This window comes from Macaca fascicularis, chromosome 20 (assembly GCF_037993035.2).
Source record: "Macaca fascicularis isolate 582-1 chromosome 20, T2T-MFA8v1.1".
Lineage (NCBI taxonomy): Eukaryota > Metazoa > Chordata > Mammalia > Primates > Cercopithecidae > Macaca > Macaca fascicularis.
This window is the reverse complement of record NC_088394.1, coordinates 54,057,775-54,082,500: the sequence shown is the minus strand read 5'-3', so window position 1 is coordinate 54,082,500 and position 24,726 is coordinate 54,057,775. Positions and strand designations below refer to the sequence as shown.

Genomic DNA, 24,726 nt, shown 5'->3' with positions numbered 1-24,726 from the left:
TCTTTTAAAGTTATCAAATAGAAGAAATACAGAAAGTGCATAAATATCTAATGTAACTAATAATTTACAAAATGAGACCCCGTATAACTACTACCCATCCTGGGCAAGACATGGAGTACTACTTTTAAAACAGTTTAGCAGTTTCTTAAAAAGTGAAACAAATGTACCATATGATTGGGTCATCTGGAAGACTCTACCCCAGAAGGCTTCCTAAGAGAAATGAAAGTATATTGTAAGGCACGGTGGCTCACACCTGCAATCCCAGAACTTTGGGAGGCTGAGGCGGGCAGATCACTTGAGGTTGGGAGTTTGAGACCAGCCTGGACAACATGGTGAAACCCTGCCTCTACTAAAAATACAAAAATTAGTCGGGCGTGGTGGCGGTGCCTATAATCCCAGCTACTCAGGAGGCTGAGGCAGGAGAATGGCGTGAACCCGGGAGGCGGAGCTTGCACTGAGCCGAGATTGCGCCATTGCACTCCAGTCTGGGCAAGAGACTCTGTCTCAAAAAAAAAAAAAAAAAAAAAAAAAGGTATATATCTCCACAGAGACTTGCACACAAATGTTCATATGTTCATAGCAACATGATGTACAGCCAAAAAGTGGAAACAACCTGTGTCCACTGATGAGTGGATAAACTGTGGTGCGTCTATACCATGAAATACTCTTGAGTAATGAAAAGAAATGAAGTTCTGATACATGCTACGAGGTGGATGAACCTCAAAAACTTTATGCTACATCAAAGAAGTCAGATGTGAAAACCCACATATTGTATGACCCATTTATATAAAATGTCCAGGAAAGACAAATCTATAGACACAGAAAGCAGATGTGTGGTTGCCTGGGACTGGGGTATACGAATGAAGAGTGGTTACCATCTGGCATGAGGGGTCTTACTGGGGCAATGGGAATGTTCTAAAACCAGATGTGGTGAGAGTTGCACAGTTCAGTCAATTTGTTAAAAATCATTGAGTTAGGCGGGGGTGGTGGCTCATGCCTGTAATTCCAGCCCTCTGGGAAGCCCAAGTGGGTGAATTGCTTGAGCCTGGGAGTTCGAGACCAGCCTGGGAAACATGGCAAAACCCTGTCTCTACAAAAAATACAAAAATTAGCTGGGCCTGGTGGCGTGTGCCTGTGGTCACAGCTACTTGGGAGGCGGAGGTGGGAGAATCACTTCAGCTAAGAAGGTTGAGCCTGTGGTGAGCTATGATCACGCCACTGCACTCCAGCCTGGGTGATAGAGTGAGACCCTGTCTTAAATAAATAAATAAATAAATAAATAATAAGTAATATAAAAGTCATTGAATTGTATACTTAACATGGGTGAATTTTATGGCATATATATTCCCATAAGGTTGTTCTGAAAAATAGATTCCAGCCAATTTAGTAAAAGAAAGCAAGACATTGGCCCTGCCAGTCCCTAGAAGCTTCCACATATGCCTTCCCAATCACAATCCCCAACCCAGCAAGAGGGAACCACTGTCCCTCCTTGTAGTACTTTTATTTATGGGCAGCTGTAGAAAACTTTATTTAACAACTCTAGGCTTTCTAGAAAACCAGACACTGCAAATGTACTTATGTTTGTAGCCATAGACAGGACAGGCTAATTTTGCCTTTTGGAAACTTTGTATGCATGGATCACCGGGGTCTTCTTTTGAATCTGGCTTCTTTCCCTCCACATATATGCACATGAGATTCATCCAAACTTTAGCCACTCTGTGTGGCTGTGTTTTGCTCATTTTCCCCACCCTAGATCCCATTTCTCTTCACTCAGGCCCATCTAACTTTCCCTCCTTCCCACTCTGCAGGTTCTCCAACTGCTGCTAAGTTGCCCAATCCCAGAGACGCATTTCAAGTCTCAGCTCAGACAGTGGCCCCTCGGATAACTGCCTCACTCCAACACAGCCACTGCTCTTGGCTTTCACCTCACCCCATGCTTCTGCTTCTCCATCCCCATCCCTGGCAGCTCCTTAAGGCTCCTTTACCAGCTCCTGCTCTTTTTGCATCCTCTGAGTGAGCCCAAGTGTTCCAGGTGCCACCTCTGGTCCCCTTTGTTTCCTTGGGTTTCCTAGGTGATATCAGTCAGTCCTGTGGCTTTAAGCATCATCTGCAGGCTGAGGCCTCCAAAATTTCTATCTCCAGTAGACCTCTCCCTAAGTCACACACACACAGTCACACACACACACAGTCACATTTCAACCTGGATATCTCTCAGACATTTTTTTTTTTTTTCCTTAGGCTGGAGTGCAGTGGTGTGATCTTGGCTCACTGCAACCTCCACCCACCAGGTTCAGGCGATTCTCCTGCCACAGCCTCCAGAGTAGCTGGGATTATAGGCACCTGCTACCATGCCTGACTAATTTTAGTATTTTTAGTAGAGATAGAGTTTTGCCATGTTGGCCAGGCTGATCTCGAACTCGTGACCTCAGGTGATCCACCTGCCTCGGCCTACCAAAGTACTAGGATTATAGGCATGAGTCACTGCACCCAGCCTCTCTCAGACATCTTAACAAAGTAGTGCTCATTATTTTCCCCCCAAAATTCTTCCTCCAAACTTCCAGCCCCAGGCTGCTTCTTTTCAGTACATGTGTAAACCAGCCTGGGGTGGTTTACTGGTTCACCCACTAAACCAGCCACCCAGTTGCCCTGGGTGAGCCCCTCCATGCCCCCCTTTTTCCTCCCCTTTCCCTTCTCCTATCTGTACTCCCACCAGCATAGTTGAAGCCCCATCATCCCTCCCGTCAGGCTGCAGGCAAGGGCGAATGTCACCTGTGCTACTCGCAGGCCCAGGCAGAGCAGAAGGGCTTGCTGCTGTTCCCTGGGAAGGAGCTCTGACCCTTGCAGCCTGGCATATTTGTAGGGAAGGGTCAGGGAGTACCTTGAGCTTTACCACTGGGGTCTGGCCTTCCTGGCAGAAAGAAGTTTCTTTTGCATCACTTGCCTTGTGGAGGTTGCATTATCAGAGGTCTTGAAGCCCAGCACTGGAGGGGAAGTCAGGGTTCATCCAGTCGCCAATCGGCTTGTCCCTCTGCAGCCTCATGACCAGTTTTCTGTTTCCATGCTTGTCTGCTACATGGAGCCACACAGATCATGCCCAGCCCCTGTTCAAAACCATCATTTAAAACTACACTCCTTCCTGTGGCCTATAGGCCTCACAACATCTGCCCCTGCCCTCTGTCAACCTCATCTCCCACCACTCTCTCCTGCACCCACTAAGCTCCAGGCTCCCAGGGCCCCATTCTGCTCCTCAAGGCTCATTCCAGCCTCAGAACCTTTCTCGTTGCAGTGTCCCTGGTCTGGAGCACCATTCACCCAGCTCTTTTCACAGCTGAGTCTTTCTTGCTTTTCATGTCTCAGCTCAAATATACATCTACCTCATCATAGGGGCCTGCCTACCTACCCCCACTGCGCTCCACAACACACGCTTCTGCCCTGTTTCTTTTATGGCACTTAGCATAATTTGCAATATTCTTTATTTGTCAGTAATCTCCTCCATTGGAATGTAAGCTCCATGAGGACAGAGCCTATGTCTGTCTTGCTCAGTGTGCCAAGGCTGACACACTGCCAGGCACAAAGGAAGAGCTCTAGGCCAGGTGCAGTGGCTCACATCTGTAATCCCAATACTATGAGAGGCTGAGGCAGGAGGATTGCTTGCATTCAGGAGTTTGAGACCAGCCTGGGCAACATAGCGAGACCCTTGTCTCTAAAAAAAATAGAAATTAGCCTGGCATGGCAGCACACATGAGTCGTCTGCTACTCAGGAGGCTGAGATGGGAGGATCACTTAAGCCTGAGACGTTGAGACTGCAATGAGCCATGATCCCACCACTGCACTTAGCCTGAGTGACAGAGAGAGACCGTGGCTTAAAAAAAAAAAAAAAGAAGAAGAAGAAGAAGAGGCCGGGCGCGGTGGCTCACGCCTGTAATCCCCGCACTTTGGGAGGCTGAGACGGGCAGATCACGAGGTCGGGAGATCGAGACCATCCTGGCTAACACGGTGAAACCCCGTCTCTACTAAAAAAATACAAAAAACTAGCCGGGCGAGGTGGCGGGCGCCTGTAGTCCCAGCTACTGGGGAGGCTGAGGCAGGAGAATGGCATGAACCCGGGAGGCGGAGCTTGCAGTGAGCTGAGATCCGGCCACTGCACTCCAGCCTGGGCGACAGAGCGAGACTCCGTCTCAAAAAAAAAAAAAAAAAAAAAAAAAAAAAGAAGAAGAAAGAAAGGAAAGGAGGAACTCTAGAAATGGTTCAGGTAATTAAATCAAGTCCTGTGCCTTTGCCAAATATCCCTCAGAGCCTCCACACTGAGCCCCTCTTCCTTGGGCCCTGTCCCCTTGTGCCCTCTCCTCCTAGATCTCTGTATCCCTTCTGGTGTCCAGCCTCAGTTCACAGTGCAGGTCAGATGCCTCAGTCATCTGCCAGGCCTTGGATTCATCCTCAAGGCCTAGCCCTGGGACACAGCCTTTCTGGCAGAGCCCAAGGCAGGGGAGCCAGAAAGAATCTGCCTGCGTCCTGGCCTGGGGACTGGAGAGTTGGGATACGCCTCTTGCCACGGCTGAGTGGAAGCTGACAAGCCCCTGCCACCTTGAAGAGTCTCCAGGCATCACATGGGAACTCCAAGCTGTTATTCTCCCATCAGCCACTCTGTGTCTTGGCCAAGGTGTGTGGGAAGCCAGGCCCCTGGTAACCCGGGCAGGTCCCCTGGCAACCCATGGTGCTCCAAACCTGGGCCATGCAGGGGCCCTTCCCTGGGGCCCACATCCTTGCTGGACCCTGGGAGTTGGAGGGTGCTGCTGGTTTCCTGGGCATCAACAGCCTCTTTTCTCCCCTGCCCCCATTCAGCGCCCGCTAATCCTTTGCACACGGCCCAGCTACTGCCAATTAATCTTCCTTGTGTCTGAGGGGCCAGCTACTAGTGGCAGCGAGAAGGCAATTCCTGGCTGGCGGTTGGCATCTGAGCAGGTAACTCAGGATGAGGGGGAGGCTCGGTGGGACCCCGAGGGGATCCCCATGTTCTCCCTCTAGAAAGGCATTTAGGCAGGACCAAACTGGCATGGTGGGAAACCTGCGGCTTCCCTCTCTCTGGTGGAGCTCAGACTTTAGCGTGCAGCAGAATTTTCAGGACAGCTTGTGCAATGCAAATTCCTAGGTCCCCCAGGAGGGCTTGAGGGACCTAGGAATCTGTATTTTCATCAGCTCTCCAGAAGATTCTGGAAATACTGGTGGTGCAACACCATAGCTCCCCAAGCTGCCACTCGTGGGCCCCCTTCCCTCCTGAGCCTCCCTCATCAAAGTGCGGTCAGCAGGGACACGGGAGAAAGATGGGAGGGACCTGTAAAAATTCTCATTTAGGAGGAAAAAGAAAAATGGGGGATCAGGGAGGCTTCCTTAGTCATTTCCAGAAGGTTTAGAAATGCAAGCCACAATTGCTGCCTGCTGGGAAGGGTCTACAGGCCTGGCCCGCAGAGGAGGCCAACACTCGGCAAACGCCACGACCACCTGGGAATAGATGTGGGGCAGCTGGAATCGGGCAGACCTGAGTGTAAACTCAGCTTGGCCACTGCTGGCTGTGCTGCTTCAGGCGATTCTGTTGACCTTTCTGTGCTGCATAATGAAAATTCTTATTTTACTGAGTGCAGGGGTGGGGCGTGGTGGTGAGAGCGAGGATGAGTATGATCGTGAGTAGAATGCACTTAGCTCAGCCCTGGCTCTCGGGGCTGCCTGTGGCTGGCTGGGGTCAGTGAAATCTGCCATCCCAACGTGTGAGCTCTGGCAGTCCAGACTTGGGAAAATATTGTGTCTGCGCCCCCACCTTCAGGGAAATGGAAGACCGGAGGGGTCATGTCTGCCCCAAGTTCACTTTTTGGGAGGCTCAGCCAGGGATCTGACACTTAGAGCTCTGTTCCCACCACAGCCTCTCATGGGAGAGGCTGCGCTGCTGATGCCAGAGCGGGAACAGAGGTCAGGGCTGTAAGTAGAGCGCAGGCAGCATAGCCGCGGGCTCTGGGGAGCTGGGCTTGGCCTGGGCTGCCCTCTTCAGCTGGGGCCAGGGTCCCTGGCAGAAAGGGGCATACAGACACTCTGCCAAAGCCTGGGTTGCCCATGGCTGGGAGAGGGGTGGGGCACACTCATGTGGGACAAGAGCACATCTAGGGCTAGGAGTTAGCACACACTGACCTGCACACTGCCCACTGGCCAGGCCATCCTGCAGGGGTTCAGTCATAAGGGCTGGGGCTCCCCATTCCCCAAAGAGAAATCAACCAGAAACAACCTGTATAAGGTAGGACTGAAATAACACAGTAAACCATGAAAAAAGGCTTACCTGGCGTTTTATCTTTTTCTTTCTTTTTTTAAAATATAGCACTATAAGCATTTTATTTTATTTTTGAGACAGGGTCTCACTCTGTCGGCCAGGCTGGAGTGCAATGGCGAGATCTTGGCTGACTGCAACCTCCAGTTTTTGGGCTCCAGTGATTCTCGTGCCTCAGCCTCCTGAGTAACTGGTACTACAGGCGTGTGCCACCATGCTGGGCTAACTTTTTGTATTTTTGGTAGAGACAGGATTTCATCATGTTGCCCAGGCTGGTCTTGAACTCCTGAGCTCAAGCCATCCGCCTGCCTCAGTCTCCTAAAGTGCTGGGATTACAGGTGTGTGTCACCACGCCCAACCTTTTTCTTTTTTTGGAGGAGTCTCACTCTGTCACCCAGGCTGGAGTGCAGTGGCGCAATCTCTGCTCACTGCAACCTCTACCTCCCGGGTTCAAGCGATTCTCCTGCCTCAGCCTCCGGAGTAGCTGGGATTACAGGCACGCACCACTGTACCCAGCTAATTTTTGTATTTTTAGTGGAGATTGGGTTTCACCATGTTGACTAGGCTGGTCTCAAACTCCTGACCTCAGGTGATCTGCCTGCCTTGGCCTCCCAAAGTTCTGGGATTACAGGAGTGAGCCACCATGCCAGGCCCACTTTTTTTTTTCTTTTTTTTTTTGAGACAGGATCTTGCTTTGTCACCCAGGCAGAAGTGCAGTGGCATGGTCACTGAAGCCTCGACCCCCTGCCTCAGCCTCCTGAGTAGCTGGGACTACAGGTGCACACCACCACAGCAAGATTTTTTTTCTTTTTTTAAATAGAGATAGGGTCTTGCTATGTTGCCCACGGTGGTCTTGAGCTCCTGAGCTCAAGTGATCCTCTCATCTTGGCCTGCCAAAGTGCTGGGATCACAGGCATAAGCCACTGCACCCAGCCCATTTTACCTTAAAAATTTTAAAAATGATGAACATAGGTTAATTTTATCTTAAAACAGATTTTCCACTCATGTATTACTCATAATGAATATTTTTACTTATGAAATTATGCAGTACATGCATATTACACAATTAATGTTTTCATTTGATACCATGTAATAGTCATAGCCAACATTTATTAAGCCCTTGGCATGTGCCAATCACTGTTCTGAGTATGTTCCACTTATTATTATTATTATTATTATTGAGACAGGATCTCACTCTGTCACCCGGGCTGGAGTGCAGTGGCACGATCTTGGCTCACTGCAACCTCCACCTCCTGGGTTCAAGTGATTCTTGTGCCTCCGCCTACTGAGTAGCTGGGATTACAGGTGCCCGCCATCATGCCCAACTAATTTTTGTATTTTTAGTAGACATGAGGCTTCCCCATGTTGGCTAAGCTGGTCTGGAACTCCTGGCCACAAGTGATCCGCCCACTTCGGCCTCCCAAAGTGCTGGGATTATAGGCGTGAGCCACTGCGCTTGGCCTAAGTATGTTACACTTATCAATTCATTTTATCCTCACAATTAACCCATGAGGTAGGTACTATTAATATCCCTATTTTACCGACAAGCAAACTGAGGCACAGAGACATTAAGTGATCTGCTCATGACTTGACTTCAGAGCAGGCACATCTTCTTGCTAGCTCGGTTAGACTGCTTCTTTCTTTTTAATGCCCCCGTAATAGTCCATTATTGGATATAGTGTAACTTACTTAATACATGCCTCTCTTACAGATGAACATTTAGGTACATGTAAGTACTTTCCAATAACCAATCGCCTCTTGATGAATATTTGGGTGTTTTTCATTTTTGCTATAACAACCAGCTTCTTTGTACACATATATTTATGGCCTTGAGTAATTCTATAAGGTAAATACCTAGAGATAAAATTGCAGAAATATATATGCACACATATATCTGTGTATATGTATATCAAATATATATGTGTGTATATATATTATATATTTTTTGAGACGGGTCTCACTCTGTTGCGCAGGCTGGAGTACAGTGGTGCATTATGACTCACTGCTGCCTCGACCTCCTAGGCTCAAATGATCCTCTCACCTCAGCCTCCTGAGTAGCTGGGACTACAGGAGTGAGCCACTACACCTGGCTAATTTAAAAAATATTTTGTAGAGACGAGGGTCTCGCTATCTTGCCCAGGCTGATCTCAAACTCCTGGGTTCAAGCAATCGGTCCACCTCAGCCTCCCACATTGCTGGGATTACAGGTGTGAGCCACCGCACACAGTCGAAATATTTTTAAAGTTGATGAAGGAAAAGGAAATGTACAACTCACAAGAGTGGTCCATAAGTGGCGGGAGCAACTGTGAGTGCTCCAGGGAGGGCTAAGGACACTGTCTCCTACAGGTGTCAGGATGTTGGGCTGGGTCCAGAGGGTGCTGCCTCAGCCCCCAGGAACCCCTCGGAAGACCAAGATGCAGGAGGAAGAGAAAGTGGAACCAGAGCCAGAGCTGGAGGCAGAGGTGGAACCAGAGCCAAACCCTGAGGAGGCTGAGACAGAGTCCGAGTCCATGGTGAGAGGTGGAGGGGGAGGAGGGGCAGGCCGGCCTTGCTGCTCAGGGTCTTCCCAGTTTGGGCCACCTGCTCTCCAGGGACCTTCTACAGTGGAAAAGGTTAGCATCAGAAGGAAAAGTGAGGGTCACAGGGTCCCACACTTGTTCAAATGAGAAAACTCAGGTTCAGACAGTGGATAGGGCTGGCCCAAGACTAATATTTTCTGTAAAAGGCTAGATAGTAAATATTTTAGGCTTTGTGGGTGATGCTATGTCTGTTAATTACTCAATTCTGCGATTATAGTGTGAAAACAGTTATAGGTAGTGCATGAATGAATGAGCATAGCTGGGTTCCAATACAATTTTATTTATAAAAACGAGCAATAGCCTAGATTTGGCCCACAGGCCGTATTTTGCTAACCTCTGGAGTTCAGAACAGAGCTACTCACAGGAGCCAGTCCATGAACTGTTTATTACTAGTCCATGATGGTTAAGCAGTTTGTACCAGAATGTAAATCTACTCTGTAGCTAAGTACACCGATTAGTTTAGTTGCTATTTATTTTGTACCAAGACTTTCTCAATGAAGGAAGCAGTGCATTGATAAACATTCTGGTGCAAACTGCTTAATCGTCATGGACCATTAACAATTTGCAGACTGGCATGGATCCATAGGCCACACTGTGGAGTATTTCTCCAGAACTTTTCCTCTGCAACCCATCCATTCAGGAGGTGGATGACAACTAATTCAGCAGCTCAATTCGACAGATGTGATTGAGCTTCTAATTGATGCCAGGCCCTGTGGTCAGTGCTGAAAGCATAAAGATGAATAGGCCTTGCCCCGGGGGGTCAGCAGACAAGAGCCCAGCCAGTTCATTCTGCCAAGAGACACAGGTGGGGAGGAGGGAATGTGGTGAGCCCCAACATTGGCCTCAGCTCTCCCCTTCTTGGGGAGCCAGAAAAGTGTGTCAGATCAAACAGTGGGAGCTCAGAAGAGGGACAGTCATCTTCACTTTGGAGATTGGTGGCTGATGGGGGAGAGCTTTTTAGACGCAGAGGATGGAGCAGAATTTTAACCCAGGGAGATGGTGATGCTGGGCATTCCTGGCAGAGGAAAGGCTGTTACTAGAGAAGGGCAGGGTGTGTTTAGGAAACAGGTATAGCGTGTGTGTATGCATGTGTATATGTTGCATGTATATACACGTATATGTCATATATGTGTAGTGTGCTCTTGGTATGTCTGTGTCTGCACATATGTATTTGCAAATTGGGTGTGCATGACAATGTATGTGAGCATATATGTACATGAATGCATGTGTATGTGTTTGCACATATGTTTATGTGCACATGTATTAGTATGTGGTTCCATGTGTTTGTGTGACATGCTAGTGTGTATGTGTATGTGTCTACATATTTCTGACTATGTTAGTGTACTCATGTATTTCTATGTGTATGCATGTTTGTGTGTCTGTGACTGTGTCATGTGTATGTGTATATACACATAGTTGTCTCCACATGTGTATATATACACATTTTGTGTCTGTGCATGGATGTTCATGTATGTTTAGATGCAGAAATCTGTGTGTATGTGCATATCCATATGCACATGCTTGTGTGTATTTGCAAATATGCAAGTGTGTGACTGAGCATATGTGTGTATACACATATTTCTGCACTTGTAATCATATGCAATGTACCTATGCATATGTGCATGTTGTGTGTCTCTACACCGGTAGGCATATGCATGTGTGTATCTGTATGCATGCATGTGTGTATATGCACGTTTGCATATGACTGTATGCACATATATGTGTGTTGGGGCATGTATGCATATGTACATACACATGTATATGTACATATGGTTTTGCCTGTACATGTGTGCACATGCACTTATTTTTGTGTCTGCACATGTGTGTATATATGCATGTTGATATTTGTGTGTCACTGTATGTATGCATATGTATGTGTACATACGCTCATATTGTATGTCTGTTCATGTATGTATGTGAATGAGAGTGAGTATGCACACATTTGTGTGTATGTGTGTGCATGTATGTTTGTTTGTACATACACATATGTGCATGTCGTAGCAGGAGGTGTAGCTGCAGAGGCAGGTGAAAGGCAGATAGCAGAGGCCAAACTCCAGCTGGCTACTAGGGAGGAATGGAAAGTTTGGGCCAGAAGGAGAGGGAGCGCCCTGGTGGGGGATGAGGGGCGTGGACTCCTTCCATCTCCCTCTTCCCCTCAGCCTGCCTCAAGACTTCATAACTATCTCTAAATGGTCCTCTCCCCTCTCAGGCCACTAAAGTGGGGCAGCCTCCTGGGGATATTTTAGGCCTGGGAGGCTGGGAGGCCACCTTGGACCTTGGGGGCTGTGAGGGCCCCCAGCCCCAGATGAGGGGTCCCTGGGGCTAGGAGGAAGGGAGTATCCCAGGTGGAAGGTAAGGCCACCAGGATTTACAGAGACGATGCTGAGGAAAGAGCTGTTCGGGTCTTTTGTGGGGCAGGGATCCCTTGAGGGAGAATCAGGGGCTGCCCCTGTCCAAACCAGGCTGGTCTCACCTAGGGCTTACCTGGCCGTGTTCGAACCCTCTAGCCCCCCGAAGAGTCACTCAAGGAGGAGGAAGTGGCTGTGGCGGACCCAAGTCCTCAGGGTGAGTGAGAGTGCGGAAGCCCAGGCTGGCAGGGCGGGAGGGCCGGCATTCTCCCCCTGGAGCCTCGCAGAGCCCACGAGGTTGGCAGACCCATTTCGCAGATAAGGAAACTGAGGCTCAGAGAAGCTAAGGGTGGGCTCCCAGAGACTTCAGTTGATCTGAGCTGGAGCCTGGCTTTCTGACCCCTTGGGGGCTCTCTCTGCTTCCCTGACTTGATCTCCCCAAGCAGGGTAGAAATGGGCCTCTCTGAGGCCCTAGATCTGAAGGATGAGAGATTCTTTTCCAGAGACCAAGGAGGCTGCCCTTACTTCTGCCATATCCCTCCAGGCCCAGGGTGCTGAGAGTTCTGAAATGAACAGGTACTTTACCACCCTCCCCTCTCTCCAGGGCCAACCTGCCCCCGACTCCCCTCCTAGCTAGGGAGCCCTAGGGATGGGGGGTGGATGAGTACTGCCCTCAGCTCTGCTGTCATTCTGGGGAAAGCCCTGGGACATCCTGGGAATTGGCTGAAGTGAGCTTCAGGTGGATGGTGGGCTCTCCCACAGTAAGCCTGAAGCTCCCAGTTTGTAATTTCTGCTGGAAATCCAGTCATGCATTCATCTCCATTCACCCCATTCATTCATTCCTTCACTCATTCATTCATTAGACTGCTGGCTCCTTGAGGGCAGGGCAATGTGACCAAAAGAAACAGTGGGTCAGAGCTGCCTAGTGAGCGCCCCTGTACAGGGGGCCGGATGTTTCTCAGTGCTCGGGTGAGATGCAGGCCCAATGGGTCAGAACTTCTGCTTTTCCCAGAGAAGCCAGAAATCCAGGCTTTTGCATGGAATCTCCCAGTTGGTTCAGACATTTCACACCATGGTGCTTGGGGCCTGAGCATGGCTGGGGCTGGGCTGGCCTCAGGCAGGGAGGCTGTGACCTTCACATTTAGGCTGCTCAGCCTCTGCCACAGCATTACACCGGCAGCAAACCTTGGCCCTTTGGGAGCATGATGTGTGCTCAGAGCAGGACAGTGGGAGGCAGGAGGAGAGGAAAGTCAGCTGCTCTGTCCTAAGCATCCATGGGGGTGGACTCCGAATGGCACCCGGTCTGCCTGGCCTCACGAAGCAGCAGCATCCCCCATTTTCCAGAGAAGCACATGGAGTTTCTTGGGGAGGAGATGGGTCTGAATCTCCCAGTGGGGAGACAGTGGTTTAGGATTCAAGCCAAGTTCTTTCGGACACTGGACTTGCCTTGGGCCAGTGGTACATGTAGGTACTTTCCAATAACCACACCACACACATACAGATGACAGTGACACTCAGGGACGGGGACTCACCTAGTGTCTTGGGCCTCGAGGGCCTCATTGAGCTAGGGGAAGTTGGCGGCAGGCTGGTGTCTCTGTCCATCGCAGTCCCAGCCGCAGGGTGCTGACCTGGCTCATGAAGGGCGTGGAGAAGGTGATCCCACAGCCTGTCCATAGCGTCACAGAGGAGCCGGCTCAGGTACTGCTGGGGCTGGAGGCTGAAGGGGCTGGGTCGGAGAGGGGCTGTGGGGAGGCTGCCCTTGGGCTCCCCGCCCATGTCTATCTATCTGTCCCTGGCAGATCCTGGGGCACGGCAGCACTGGGGACACAGGTAAGACCAAGCGGCAGGATAGCTTTTCAGCGGCAGGGCTGAGGGGCTGAGGGGTTGCTGGGATGGGCCCTGCCCCTTGGGAGCCTCTGCCCAGGCCAGATCTTCTCATCTGATCGACCCTGAGTTCGAGCCTGGGATTGAGTTGGGCTCTCGGTGCCCACTCCAGGCTGCCCAGGGGGCTGGGGCAGGTCTGCTACTGACTGCCTTTCTGTATTTTCTGACCCTGCAGGGTGCACAGATGAACCCAATGAGGCCCTCAAGGCCCAATACATGAGGTGAGTCCCTGTCCCTGAGTGTCACTGTCATCTGTATGTATGTGGTAGGAGTAACAGGGCCTTGGGTTCAGGAGCAGGGTCTGTTACCACCTCAGGGTATGACCTTGGATGTGCCTCCCGTCTCCTCTATGCCTGTTTCCAGCCATAGAATGGGGACAGTGGACCGTGTGCTGCTCATGGTTTGTGGCAGAAGGTCCCTGGGTGCACCCAGGGATGACTGAGAGGCCCCTGGGTGGGGCCACCCTCTGAGAATGGGGAGGGGCAGGGATGAGCTCCTCACAGGTGGGCTTCATGTAAGTAGGCTCCGTGTGGAGCCTGGAAGCAGGGCTTGGCTCACTGTGGGGGACATCAGGGTGCCCAGGCTGGCCTCAGTGTCTGACCTCTCAGAGCTGACTCAGGGAGGGGTGGCTGCCCCATCAGTAAGGGTGGCAGGCTGGCGGGGGGACTCTGGCAAAGAGGGGAGCCAGGGAGCTCCGAGAAGGGGCCCTGCTCAGTTTCAACTGCCTCTTCCTTGCAGGTGTTTAGGCCCTGTGTGGCCAGGTCCTCCAGGTTTTCAAGAGAAGCTAGAAATCTAGCTTTTTATGTAAAACCCTCAAATTTTAATCAAGAAGTTTTCAGGACACTGTAGACTTCCAAAGTAAGCTTGAAGCTCCCAGTTTGTAATTTCTGCTGGAAATCCAGAGACATGCATTCATCTCCATTCACCCCATTCACCCCATTCATTCATTCCTTCACTCATTCATTCATTAGACTGCTGGCTCCTTGAGGGCAGGGGCTTTTGTCCTGGTCACTACTGAACCCTTGGTGCCCGGCACAGCACCTACCAGAGTGAGGACTCAGCACACACAGGACAAATGCATGCATGAATGAACATACTTGTATATAATCACACACTTCATTCATTCATTCATTCATTCATTCATTCATTCATTCCTTGCTGCAGCTTGCTCTCTGTGTCTTTTGGTCCCCTACTTCCTTCTGAGACGTGCGCTGCTGATTCCTGAGACCATGAAAGCAATTTAGGATGAGGGCACCTAGAGGACTCACCAGCCTTCTTTTGGGCCATACTTGGGGGAACCGGTTGTCCTGGGAACATGGTGCCTCCCTGAAGAGAGTGGGGCTTCCCAGAGGCCAGATGGATTTGGGATCCAATGCTTGACCTTAGGACCAGCCACATAATTAATTTGCGGGGCCCCAGGCAAATGCAAATGCAGGCCCCTTAAAATTTTTTAAAAAATGTTTTCAGACTGTGACAGCAGAGTATGAAACCAAAACCAGGTCCTTCTAAGTCTAAGGCCTTGTGTGATGGCACAGGTCACACTCCCGTGCAGCCAGCCAGCCCTGTCTGTTCCAGCACAGGGAGCCCCCAGGGCTGCACTCAGGTCCTCAAGCGGCTCTTGCCTCTCCTCTGATGCCTCAGGAAGCCACGGCTGTGGTTCCAGAGCCTGGTCCAGCCCTGGCTCAGAATTGGAGTCTGGCAGGATTTCCCCACCGCCTTGGGGCCCTTTGAGAGTTTCCAGGACAAGGCCGCCACTACGCAGAGCAGTGGTGGAGGCCATGGAAGGGCTGGTCCGGGGCGGGCCCCGCGGTGGGCTGTTAGGTAGTGCACTGACCTGTTCCCTCAGGGCGCTCTGCTGACCACTGGCCCCTCTGCAGGCCCGGGTCACGGCTGCTCCTGTGGCTGGAGCAGAATCTGGAGAGAGTGCTTCCTCAGCCCCCCAGATCCTCTGAGGTGAGCCAAGGAAGGGAGGGGCAGGGAGTTGAGTATATGGGGGGGGTTTCTGGGGCCCCAGGAGGGCCTGCCTCCTCCAGCAGGCTGTCCCCACCCCCCTAGAACTCAGGAGAGGGCGATGCCCCCCTTGGAGAGTCCTTGATGGGGAGGAGTGACTGCGAGAGGTGGCGGGGATTCAGAAGGAGAGACCCCCCAAGCCCCCCACTCACCAGCCTTGGGCCAGTGCACAGCTGGTAGTGGGGGTTGGGGAAGTGCACAGAGCTTGCTATGGCCCATGACATTGTGCCCTGTTTGTCACCCAGGTCTGGAGAGATGAGCCTGCAGTTGCTACAGGTGTTGCCTCGGACCCAGGTACAGGGAGGGGAGCTCAGGAGGGGGCTGCCTGGGATGGTCACGGGCTGGGCTCGGGGGTCAACTGGGCCCTGGAGAATCCCCTGGAGGCCCTTAGCCTCCACCCAGACTAGGATGGGGTTCAGGGCTTGCCAGGAGCAGGCTGCTGTAGGCGACACCAGAATCCCCTCCCCAGTCCAGACTGGGAAGCCAGAGTCCTGGAAGAGACGTGTGGGTCTTGGATAAGTCCCTTCCCCTCCCTGGGCCTCAGTTCCCTTGTCTGTCTGGTCTGTTTGAGGATAGGAATGGGTGAAGTGGTCCCAAAGGGCTCCCCATTCAGTCCTGTTAGTGCCTGAATCTGGCCCCTGTGCCCTTGAGGGGTTGGAGGAAGCCCTCAAGGGACGGCGTCTCTAGCTCCTGCTTTCCCCGCTGTTTAGTGCCTCCAGGACGCCCCCAGGAAACAGGGCCCAAGCTGCAGGCCCGGGAGAGCGCCCCCCTGCCCACTGCCATCCCCCTGCAGCCCAAGGAGGAACCCAAGGAGGTGCCAGCTCCAGAGCCCCAGCCTAGCTCCCAGGCCCAGGCCTCCTCCCTGCCACCACCCAGGGACACTGCCAGGTGAGCCACCCTCAATGCTGCGCCTCCCACCAGGGAGCAGGATGAGTACCTAGTCCCTGCCCAACACCTAACCTCCAGGAAACCTGGAAGAAAATTCTACTGGATGTGTGCAGACCCCTTCCCAAGGCAGCCACATCAGCTTCGTGCCCTTTCCCACGTTTCTATGCATGTCCAAGCTTTCAAGCGTTGGGTACGTGTTTTTTTTTTTTTTTTTTTTCTTTTTTCTTCAACACACACCTGACAGGAGCAAACTATACCTACTCTTCTGCACTTTACTTTTTTTTTTTGAGACAGAGTCTTGCTCTGTCTCCCAGGCTGGAATGCAGTGGCACAATCTCGGCTCACTGCAACTTCTGCCTCCCAGGTTCAAGCGATTCTCCTGCCTCAGCCTCCTGAGTAGCTGGGATTACAGGTGCAGGCCACCACGCCCGGCTAACTTTTGTATTTTTAGTAGAGATGGGGGTTTCACTGTGTTGGCCAGGCTGGTCTAGAACTCCGGACCTCAAGCAGTCTGACCACCTCGGCCTCCCAAAGTGCTGAGATTACAGGCATGAGCCACCCCGTCTGGCTTGCTTCTTTTTTTTCTTAACTTGAAAAATGTGTCTTAGAAGCTGTTTTATCCACACAGATCTTACTGCATTCTTTCTTTGACAGCTGCATTAAATGGATGCACCAGTTTTTATTTAACTACTCAGTGGACATTTACATTTGTTTTCACTCTTTTGCCACAATCAATAGCCCGTGCATGCATCACTGGGTTCACACACAAGTAAATCTGGAGGATAAATCAGTGGAAATGGAGTTCCTGGGCCAGAGGATACACGTATTTAAAATGGGATACAGGCTGGGTGCAGTGGCTCATGCCTGTAATCTGAGTACTTTGGGAAGCTGTGGGAGCAGGAGTTTGAGACCAGCCTGGGCAACATAGCAAGACTCCATCTCTAAAAAAATTAAAACAAAAACAAAAACAAAAACAAAAAACAGCCGGGCATGATGGCATGTGCCTGTAGTCCCAGCTGCTCAGGAGGCTGAGATGGGAGTGAGCTATGATCACACCAGCCTGGGCCACCAAGTCAAGAAAGAAAGAAGGAAGAAAAAGAGAAGGGAAGGAAGGAAGGAGGGAAGGAAATCAGGACAGGTGTTGCCACTTTCCATGTGTGAGATGCCCAAAATGCACTCCCTTCCGGGGATGGGTGGGAGGGTTGGCGGAGCCTGAGCTACCTGCTGGGGCCTGAACAGTAGCCAGAAGCTCACTTAGGGAGGGTGGAGGGCGGGGGAAATGGTTTTCAGGTTGGAAACCTGGGCTCTGGCTCCTGGCAAGCTCTGCCTTTTGGCAGGCCTGTTTTCTGCCTTGTGAATGAGTTGACTTTGGCCTCAGTTTCCCCACGACCCTTCCCACCTGGACACAGCACACTCTCTTCCACCCGCAGACTGGTGGCGTGGGTCCTGCACAGGCTGGAGATGGCTTTGCCGCAGCCAGTGCTACATGGGAAGATAGGGGAACAGGTCAGTGCTGGGCGCATGAAGTGGGGGCCTTGGTGGTGGTAGGAGGGGTCTTGGGAACTCGGGTAAGGAGCAGGATGGTTGGCCTGTGTCCCTGGGGTGTGAAGGCACAGCAGGAAGAAGGGACCCTGGGTAGGAGCCCAGCTCCCCCAGCCTTCCTGTCTGCATGGCCCACGCTCATTCCACCCGCTCTGAGGCACAGTGGCCACAGGCCTGAGACGTGGTGGCCCAGCCCCTCCTGCCAGGGGTTCACAGTCAGTGGGGGAGGTCCTTCCATGGGGGAGCAGAGAGGACATGGGGCACAGAAATGGAGCCTCCTGGGAGCATCAAGGAAGGCTTCCCAGTGGAGGTGGCCTCCAAGCATTTGCAAAGGTCCGGAGATACGCAGATTCTGGGAAGAAGTAAGGCTCACAGGAGCCGGCAGGCCCTATGTGCACTCCTGATAGCCTAGGGCTCCAACATGAGTGGCCAGGGAGAGCACTCATGCACCCCTTCACCCGTTCCTCTCCTTCCTCATGAACCAGGAACCTGGCCCTTTTTTCTTGGGTGCAATTGAACGTCTTTATAGAAGCACCTGGAACTGGGAAGTGGGAAGCCTAATCTCTCTCCTGGCTGTGTGGCCTCAGCCCTGGCCCCTCTCAGAACCTCAGTTGTCCCAGCTGACCAATGGTCAGTTGTTTACAGAACTCTTTACCTGCATTTTCATACCCAGGGCTGTGAGAATGGAGGTAAACGGTTCTGTAAACAAAGCTGTCTAGGCCCCAGAGACAGGAAGGCCTGGCCAGGTCCTGGGTCTTTGTGTCACTGAAGGGCTCGGCCTGGCTCTTCTGAGCAGGTGCCCGCTGCTGTGGCTGTCTGGGGTCGCCCTCACCTTGATTCACTTGAGCCAAGGCTCGAGCTCTCAAAGCCCCCTCCCCCCACCTCAAATCCTTCACTGGCCCTGGGCACAGAGGGACTGTCTTCTCCATCCCGTGGGACAACTAAGGCCTGGAGACGTGGGTCAAGGTCATGTGCTGGAAGGGGTGGCCGAAACGGGGAGGCTGGTGAAGAGGCCATGGCAGGATTTTCCCTTTTTTCTCTCTCCATGCAGGAGCCTGACTCCCCTGGGATATGTGATGTGCAGACCAGTAAGTGACACATTACTGGGTCCCCATGTGCATATTAGGAAGGGTTGCTTGGTGTCCTTGGGTCTGACTGTATGTGGGCAAGGGGGCTGTCCCTGGCCAGACCTGGACTCACACAGGGGGCAGTTAGGGTCTCCTGAGCTGGAGCTGAGAGAGCCCTGTGCTCTGCAGGCCCTACCTCTGTTCAGCCTGGCCAGGTAGCCAGAGCCTGGCCCAGAGCCAGATGGTGGCTGGAGGCCCCGGGAGCCTGATGTCCAGCTTCTCTCCGGAGCAAACAGTCCCAGGGCTAAGTCAGATGAGCTCTCCTTCCTGCTGGTAATGCCCAGAGAGCTCCCATCCCCTGGCAGCTGGGCAAATGGGTTTGGCCAAGCTGAATGGAGAGGGGTGGGGGTCTCACTGGAGGAATCAGGCCCCACAGCCTCCAGCTCCCTTGAGCTGGAGGGGTCCCTGTCACCTGCGGCTGGGTTGGGGAGGCATGTGATGCCCTTTATCCCAGCCCTGAGCCAGGAATTGGGGACAGAGGACTGAGACCAGTCCCGAGCCAGGAATCGGGGACAGAGGACTGAGACCAGGAAGGGGCTGGAGGCAGGATCTGTTCTTTCTTCACTTCATGGCCTCCAGAGAGGCATGCGGTGAACAGGCATTCATTCATCCATCCATCCATTCATTCATTCAGTACATAGTTAAGGATAGCCTACTATGTGCCAGGCCTGTGATGGGTTCTAGTTGTGAGCAGAGCTCAGGGGCTGTGGGTGGTGGCGTCCCCTGTTCCATCCTGGACACAAGCCCTTCAACCACAGGCCTCAGGGTGTCCCAGGGCTCTGAGTTCTGCCCTGTGTCTGCAAGGCTGTGTCCAGCCCCAGCCCCACTATGCCGATGGTGGTCTCCATGAGTGCCCTGAAGCTGGGGGTGGCCGCTGTGGCCTGGAGCACACACTGGCCAGTGCACTGTGGAGCTCAGGTCTGATGGAGAGGCATGGGGGGCGTTAGGGTTGATGGTAATCATGGCGATGACATGAGGAGAGCTGGCCTGTCTCAAAGCAGGGCATACGCAGTCTTTCATGAAAGCTCGTGGCCAACCTGGGGCAACAGAGCAGAGACCCTCATGGCTGTTGGGGCACGCAGGGGGCAGAGCTCAGAGAACCAAAAGCACCTGCCCAAGGTCACAGAGCAAATCGAGTCCACCTGGCCTGGCAGCCTCCGCTTAAAGGAACTAAAAACATTTCCTTGGGGGCAGAGAGCCTCCAGAGGGTCTGCATCTGAGGAACCAGAACCCTCTTCTCTTCCCCTCTGGAAGGAGGCGGGATTCTCCGCCAGCTGTGGCCAGGGCCTCCCTGCAATGTCTGGAGCATGTGGGTTATGGGTGGATGCTGGGTGGCCATGTGGGCAGGCTCATGGGGACAGGGTGGGGAGCTGGCTTGGTTTCCTTTTCTAGGGCTGCCATAACAGATGTGCACACACTGGGCAGCTTAGAACAACAGACACTGATTCTCCCACAGTGCAGGAGCCAGAAGTCCAGGGTCAAGGCTTTGGCAGGGTCGGCTCCTCCTGGGACTCTGAGCGAGACATGCCCGTGCCGCTCTCCTTGCTCCTGCTGGCCACTCGTGGTCCTTGGCGAACCTTGGCTTCTGGCTGTCCTCCAGTCCCTGCCTCCGTCTCTACACAGCCTTTACCTCTGTGTCTGTGTGTGTCAAGCCTCCCTCTCCGTTCTTTTAAAAGGACATCAGTCATTGGATTTAGGGCCCACCCTAAATCCGGGATGATCTCACTTTGAGATCCTTAACTTAATCACACCTGCAAAGAAGCTATTTCCAAATAAGGTCACATTCACAGGTAATGGGGTTAGGACTCGGAATTATCTTTTTGGGAGACACTATTCCACTCACGTCCCATGTCATGGGGAGACTCTGAGGGGCTGGGGGTTATCTGTCCCCTACCCTCCCCATTCATTCACTCATCCACTCACTCACTCACTCACTCACTCCTTCTGCCTGTCCACCCAGCCACCCACCCTGTCTTCTCCTTTGTTTCAGGGGTGATGGGAGCTGGAGGTCTCTGAAATAAGGGAGAAGGGAATCTGGGAGAGCTCAGATGGACACACGGATGGAAGGAAAGAAGGATGCCCTGAAGAGAAGACCTTCCGGGGGGAGGTGGCCACTGACACCCCACCCTATTTGAACAGCGAACCCCTCCCTGTCCACACACTCCCAGGCAGGACAAGGGGAGCCAGCGTCACCTGCACCAGCCCCAGAGCCTCCCAGACCAGAACAAGGGGAAGGCCAGCCATGCGCAGCCTGCAAGATTTAGGCTAGACAGCAGGACTTACCCCCAGAGGGCTGTGGAAAAGCCCCATAGCCGGGTGTGGTGGCTCACGCCTGTAATCCCAGCACTTTGGGAGGCTGAGGCAGGAGGATTGCTTGAGCCCGGAAGTTCGAGACCACCGTGGGCAACACACTGAGACCCTGTCTCTAAAAAACCTTTTTTTAATTAATAAATTAGAAAGCCCCATGGATGGATGACTCAGTATTGAGCATCTCTTTAAGAGGATGCGTGCACAGCTCCCAGTGTGGTACCTGGCACAGTCAGCACCTCGACAAGATACAGTTTTTTCCAGAAGAGGTTCTCCCTAGGCCTGGCCACACTCTCTCCTTCCAAGGCTTGGGGACGCCAGTGAGCAGCAACAAATGTTTTCATTAACATTAAAAGAGCGTAAATGAGCACATCAAACCTGTGATTGCATGATATTATTGCTTAGGATAAAGCTAAAAGAAGGGTTTAGATTTTAAAAGTGGGTGGACTGAATAGCCCTGGGCTTGGGGTATTGAGTTGCAGGAGGGGAGGAATTAGCCAGGGGTCCTGAGCCGGGGGTCCTGGCTCCCAGCTGGCCCACACGTGTCTGTTTGGGCCATGGAGTGATTTTAAAAATTAGAATTGATTGCCAACATTTAAAAATCAGGTAGCTTTACATGAAAAAATCCGGCTTCTCTCGAAAACTGGGTAGACCTGGCTGTAATGGGCCCACACGGTGCTTGTGAGGACAGTCTGGGCAGCTGCTGGCACCTGAAGGCAGGTGGCACCTGCCCCTTCATTTGTATACATCACCACACTGGCTGGGCAGGTCTTTGGATTCGAGATCCCTGAGGTCTCAAACTGGTGATGAGGTGGGGCAATCCCAGTAGAGGAAATAAAGTGTGGTATACAGGAGAGTAGTGGGACTTCAGCTAATGTGGAGCCCAGCATCCTTAATGCAGAAGATAAAACTAGAGAAGTTGGAGCCTGACTCTAGGAGACTAGGCTGTAGGCAATGGGGAGCCATTGAAGGTGATTGAGCAGGGGAGTAACTTCAGAAAGATTACTCTGAGGCTGAACAAGCTTTGAAGACAGGGAAAGCAATCAAAGCAGGGACCCTTCCAAGGCACCTGGGGCCAACTATGAAGAACGTCTTACCCCAGACTTTGTGATTCAAGAGTACTGGGAACTGGGTATCTGGTTCTGTTTTTTTCCCTCCCCTCCCCTCCCCTCCCCTCCCCTCCCCTCCCCTCTCCTCCCCTCCCCTCTCCTCCCCTCCCCTTCCCTCCCCTCTCCTCTCCTCTCCTCTTTCATGACCAAGTAATGTTTATGGAAGAATCTGCTTTATTGAGAAGCACCTGCTTTCTCAGATGATTCTGATGACGGGGAGAGGCTGGGACCATACTTTGAGAAACACCCAGTGAGAGGTTAGTGCTTTGGGGCCAGGTGGGAGGAGATGTGAGCCTGGGCCAGGGAGAGGCAGAGGAAGGAGGTATCATGACCCAGGCCTGCCAGAAAGGGTGGAGGTTTGGAGTTAGGGCTCAGGCTTTGACAGAGACCCAGGGGTCCAGGTGGGTGCCTTAGCCTAGAATTCATGTGCTCAGGTTCCTGCCTGCTGATCCTGGAAGCAGGCGCTCCTTCCCACATGAAGCTGTTGACTTTCGTTCTTTTTTTTTTTTTTGAGATGGAGTCTTGCTCTGTCACCAGGCTGGAGTGCAGTGGTGCGATCTCGGCTCACTGCAACCTCCACCTCCCGGGTTCAAGCAATGCTCCTGCCTCAGCCTCCCGAGTAGCTAGGACTACAGGCGCATGCCACAACGCCCGGCTAATTTTTGCATTTTTAGTAGAGAAGGGATTTCACCGTGTTGGCCAGGATGGTCTTGATCTCTCGACCTCATGATCTGCCCGTCTCAGCCTCCCAAAGTGCTGGGATTACAGGCGTGAGCCACTGAGTCCGACCAAGACTGTTGACTTTCACCGGCCAGGGTCAGAACCTCATTTGACGGCCCTGAGGGCAGAGAGGCCACTGACCAAGAGGTGGCATGCCAGGGTGGAGTGGCAGTTTCTATGGGAACTGTAGCACTCATAGCTCCTGAACACCTCGGTAGGGCCGCAGAGAAGCTGGGCGAGCTATGACTCAGACACCTGTAGAGAGGAGTGGTCAGAGTTCCAGGGGTGGGCCAGGAGCTCCTGCACCAGGCCTCCTGGGGGCCTGCCCTGGGGGCTGTGTAGCAGCATACCCCCTCCCTCCCCTTCCAGATTGGTAATCTTGGGTACTGTCCTCCTCTCAGAGCTGCAGAATCTTTAGCTGTAAAATGGGAACAGTATAGGACACGTCTTGCAGGCCTGCTGCAGAGATGAAAGGAGGAAATGAGGCCGAGCACAGTGGCTCTTGCCTGTAATCCCAGCACTTTGGGAGGTCAACGTGGGTGGATCACCTGAGGTCAGGAGTTCGAGACCAGTCTGGCCAATATGGTGAAACCCTGTCTCTACTAAAAATACAAAAATTAGCCAGATGTGGTTACAAGAGCCCGTAATCCCAGCTACTCAGGAGGCTGAGGCATAAGAATCGCTTGAACGGGAGGTGGAGGTTGCAGTGAGCCGAGATCGCACCACTGCGCTCAAGCCTGGGTGTCACAGCGAGACTCTGTCTCAAAAAAAAAAAAAAAAAAAAAAAAAAAGAAATGCTTATAAAACACCCATGCACTAAATAGGACCTAAAAAGAAAAGGTTAATGGAAAGGAAAGGCATGGTGGAAGCAAGGACGGCATCAATTCTTAAGGACGGCACCCCTTAAGGAGTGGCCGCTGATGCCATGAGGCACTCATAGGACACATTTGTCACCTGGGATAGTGCACTGGGAAAACGGGAGTCAGGGCACCTGGCTCTGCCTCCACCTTCCTGTGTAGCCTGGGACAAGACACTCAGCCTCTCTGAGCTGGCTCTCTTTAAAAGGGGGAAAGTGCCGTTCCTGCCCTTTGGGGCTGCTGTGAAAGCTCACGTGCTGTCAGGCAAGATGTTCTGTTCCCTGCATGTTCCCCGCTATGCCCAGGCAGGAACTGGCACCCCAAGGGGCTGCTTAGAGTGGAGACACTGCACCATTGCTGGACAGCAGCATAGACTGACCTGGACAACGCGTCCCACCACCGGATTCAGGGTCACATTTGGAGGAGCCTCCCTGACCAAACCCCAGTGGCATTTGCAGGGCCAGAGGAGCCGGAAGCAACCTGGAAACAGCTAGTTCGGGATGCGCTTGGGGCTTCCCTAGAGGGCAGGCAGCACCTCATCTGTGAGAGAGGGCTAATATCTGTACCTAGAAGTGGGGAGCTACGTGCCTGGCAATAGGAAGCACCCCATAAAATAAGGTGTTTATCTCTGTCTCAGTTTGCTCATCTGTAAAATGGGGAGAAAAATATAAACGAGGGAAAATGAAATGGGGATGCTAATTATAATCTCGAAATGTTGATGTGAGGACTAATCGAGTTATTCCACGTAAATCACTCAGCACAGGTCCTGGCACATAGGAAGTGCTAAAAAATGCAGCTGCTCTTACTATTATTGTTATGCAACATTATGAACAATAACAGCCAAAGTCTCAGGATAAGACTTGAGGCCAGCTTCCATTTAAAGTCATCGTTACTACTACCCGGGTATGGTGGTGCATGCCTGTAGTCCTAGTTACTCAGAAGGCTGAGGTGGGAGGAATGCTAAAGCCCAGGAGGTCGAGGCTGCAGTGAGCCATAATTGCACTCATGCACTCCAGCCTGAGCGACAGAGCAAGACCCTGTCTCA

The 24,726-nt window shown here is 52.3% G+C and overlaps 1 protein-coding gene across 5 annotated transcripts in view; it reads left to right on the top strand.

The window, feature by feature from the left end:
• The window catches only part of CNGB1 (cyclic nucleotide gated channel subunit beta 1), a 104,033-nt gene that overhangs the window by 9,711 nt on the left and 69,596 nt on the right, over nt 1–24,726 (top strand). For 2 of the 5 annotated variants that reach the window (XM_045383057.3, XM_045383054.3), the window contains exons 1-12: nt 4,894–4,962; nt 8,657–8,823; nt 11,397–11,454; nt 11,741–11,813; nt 12,845–12,935; nt 13,037–13,067; nt 13,297–13,342; nt 14,999–15,074; nt 15,377–15,425; nt 15,842–16,019; nt 17,450–17,525; nt 18,613–18,649. In XM_045383057.3, the coding sequence (XP_045238992.2) occupies nt 8,665–8,823; nt 11,397–11,454; nt 11,741–11,813; nt 12,845–12,935; nt 13,037–13,067; nt 13,297–13,342; nt 14,999–15,074; nt 15,377–15,425; nt 15,842–16,019; nt 17,450–17,525; nt 18,613–18,649 (874 nt within the window). In that variant the 5' untranslated portion in view covers nt 4,894–4,962; nt 8,657–8,664. Of the gene's footprint in view, nt 1–4,893; nt 4,963–8,656; nt 8,824–11,396; nt 11,455–11,740; nt 11,814–12,844; nt 12,936–13,036; nt 13,068–13,296; nt 13,343–14,998; nt 15,075–15,376; nt 15,426–15,841; nt 16,020–17,449; nt 17,526–18,612; nt 18,650–20,678; nt 20,763–24,726 lie in introns of those variants that run through there. The other 3 variants (XM_015443253.3, XM_074027132.1, XM_045383055.3) reach the window with 3 other exon arrangements.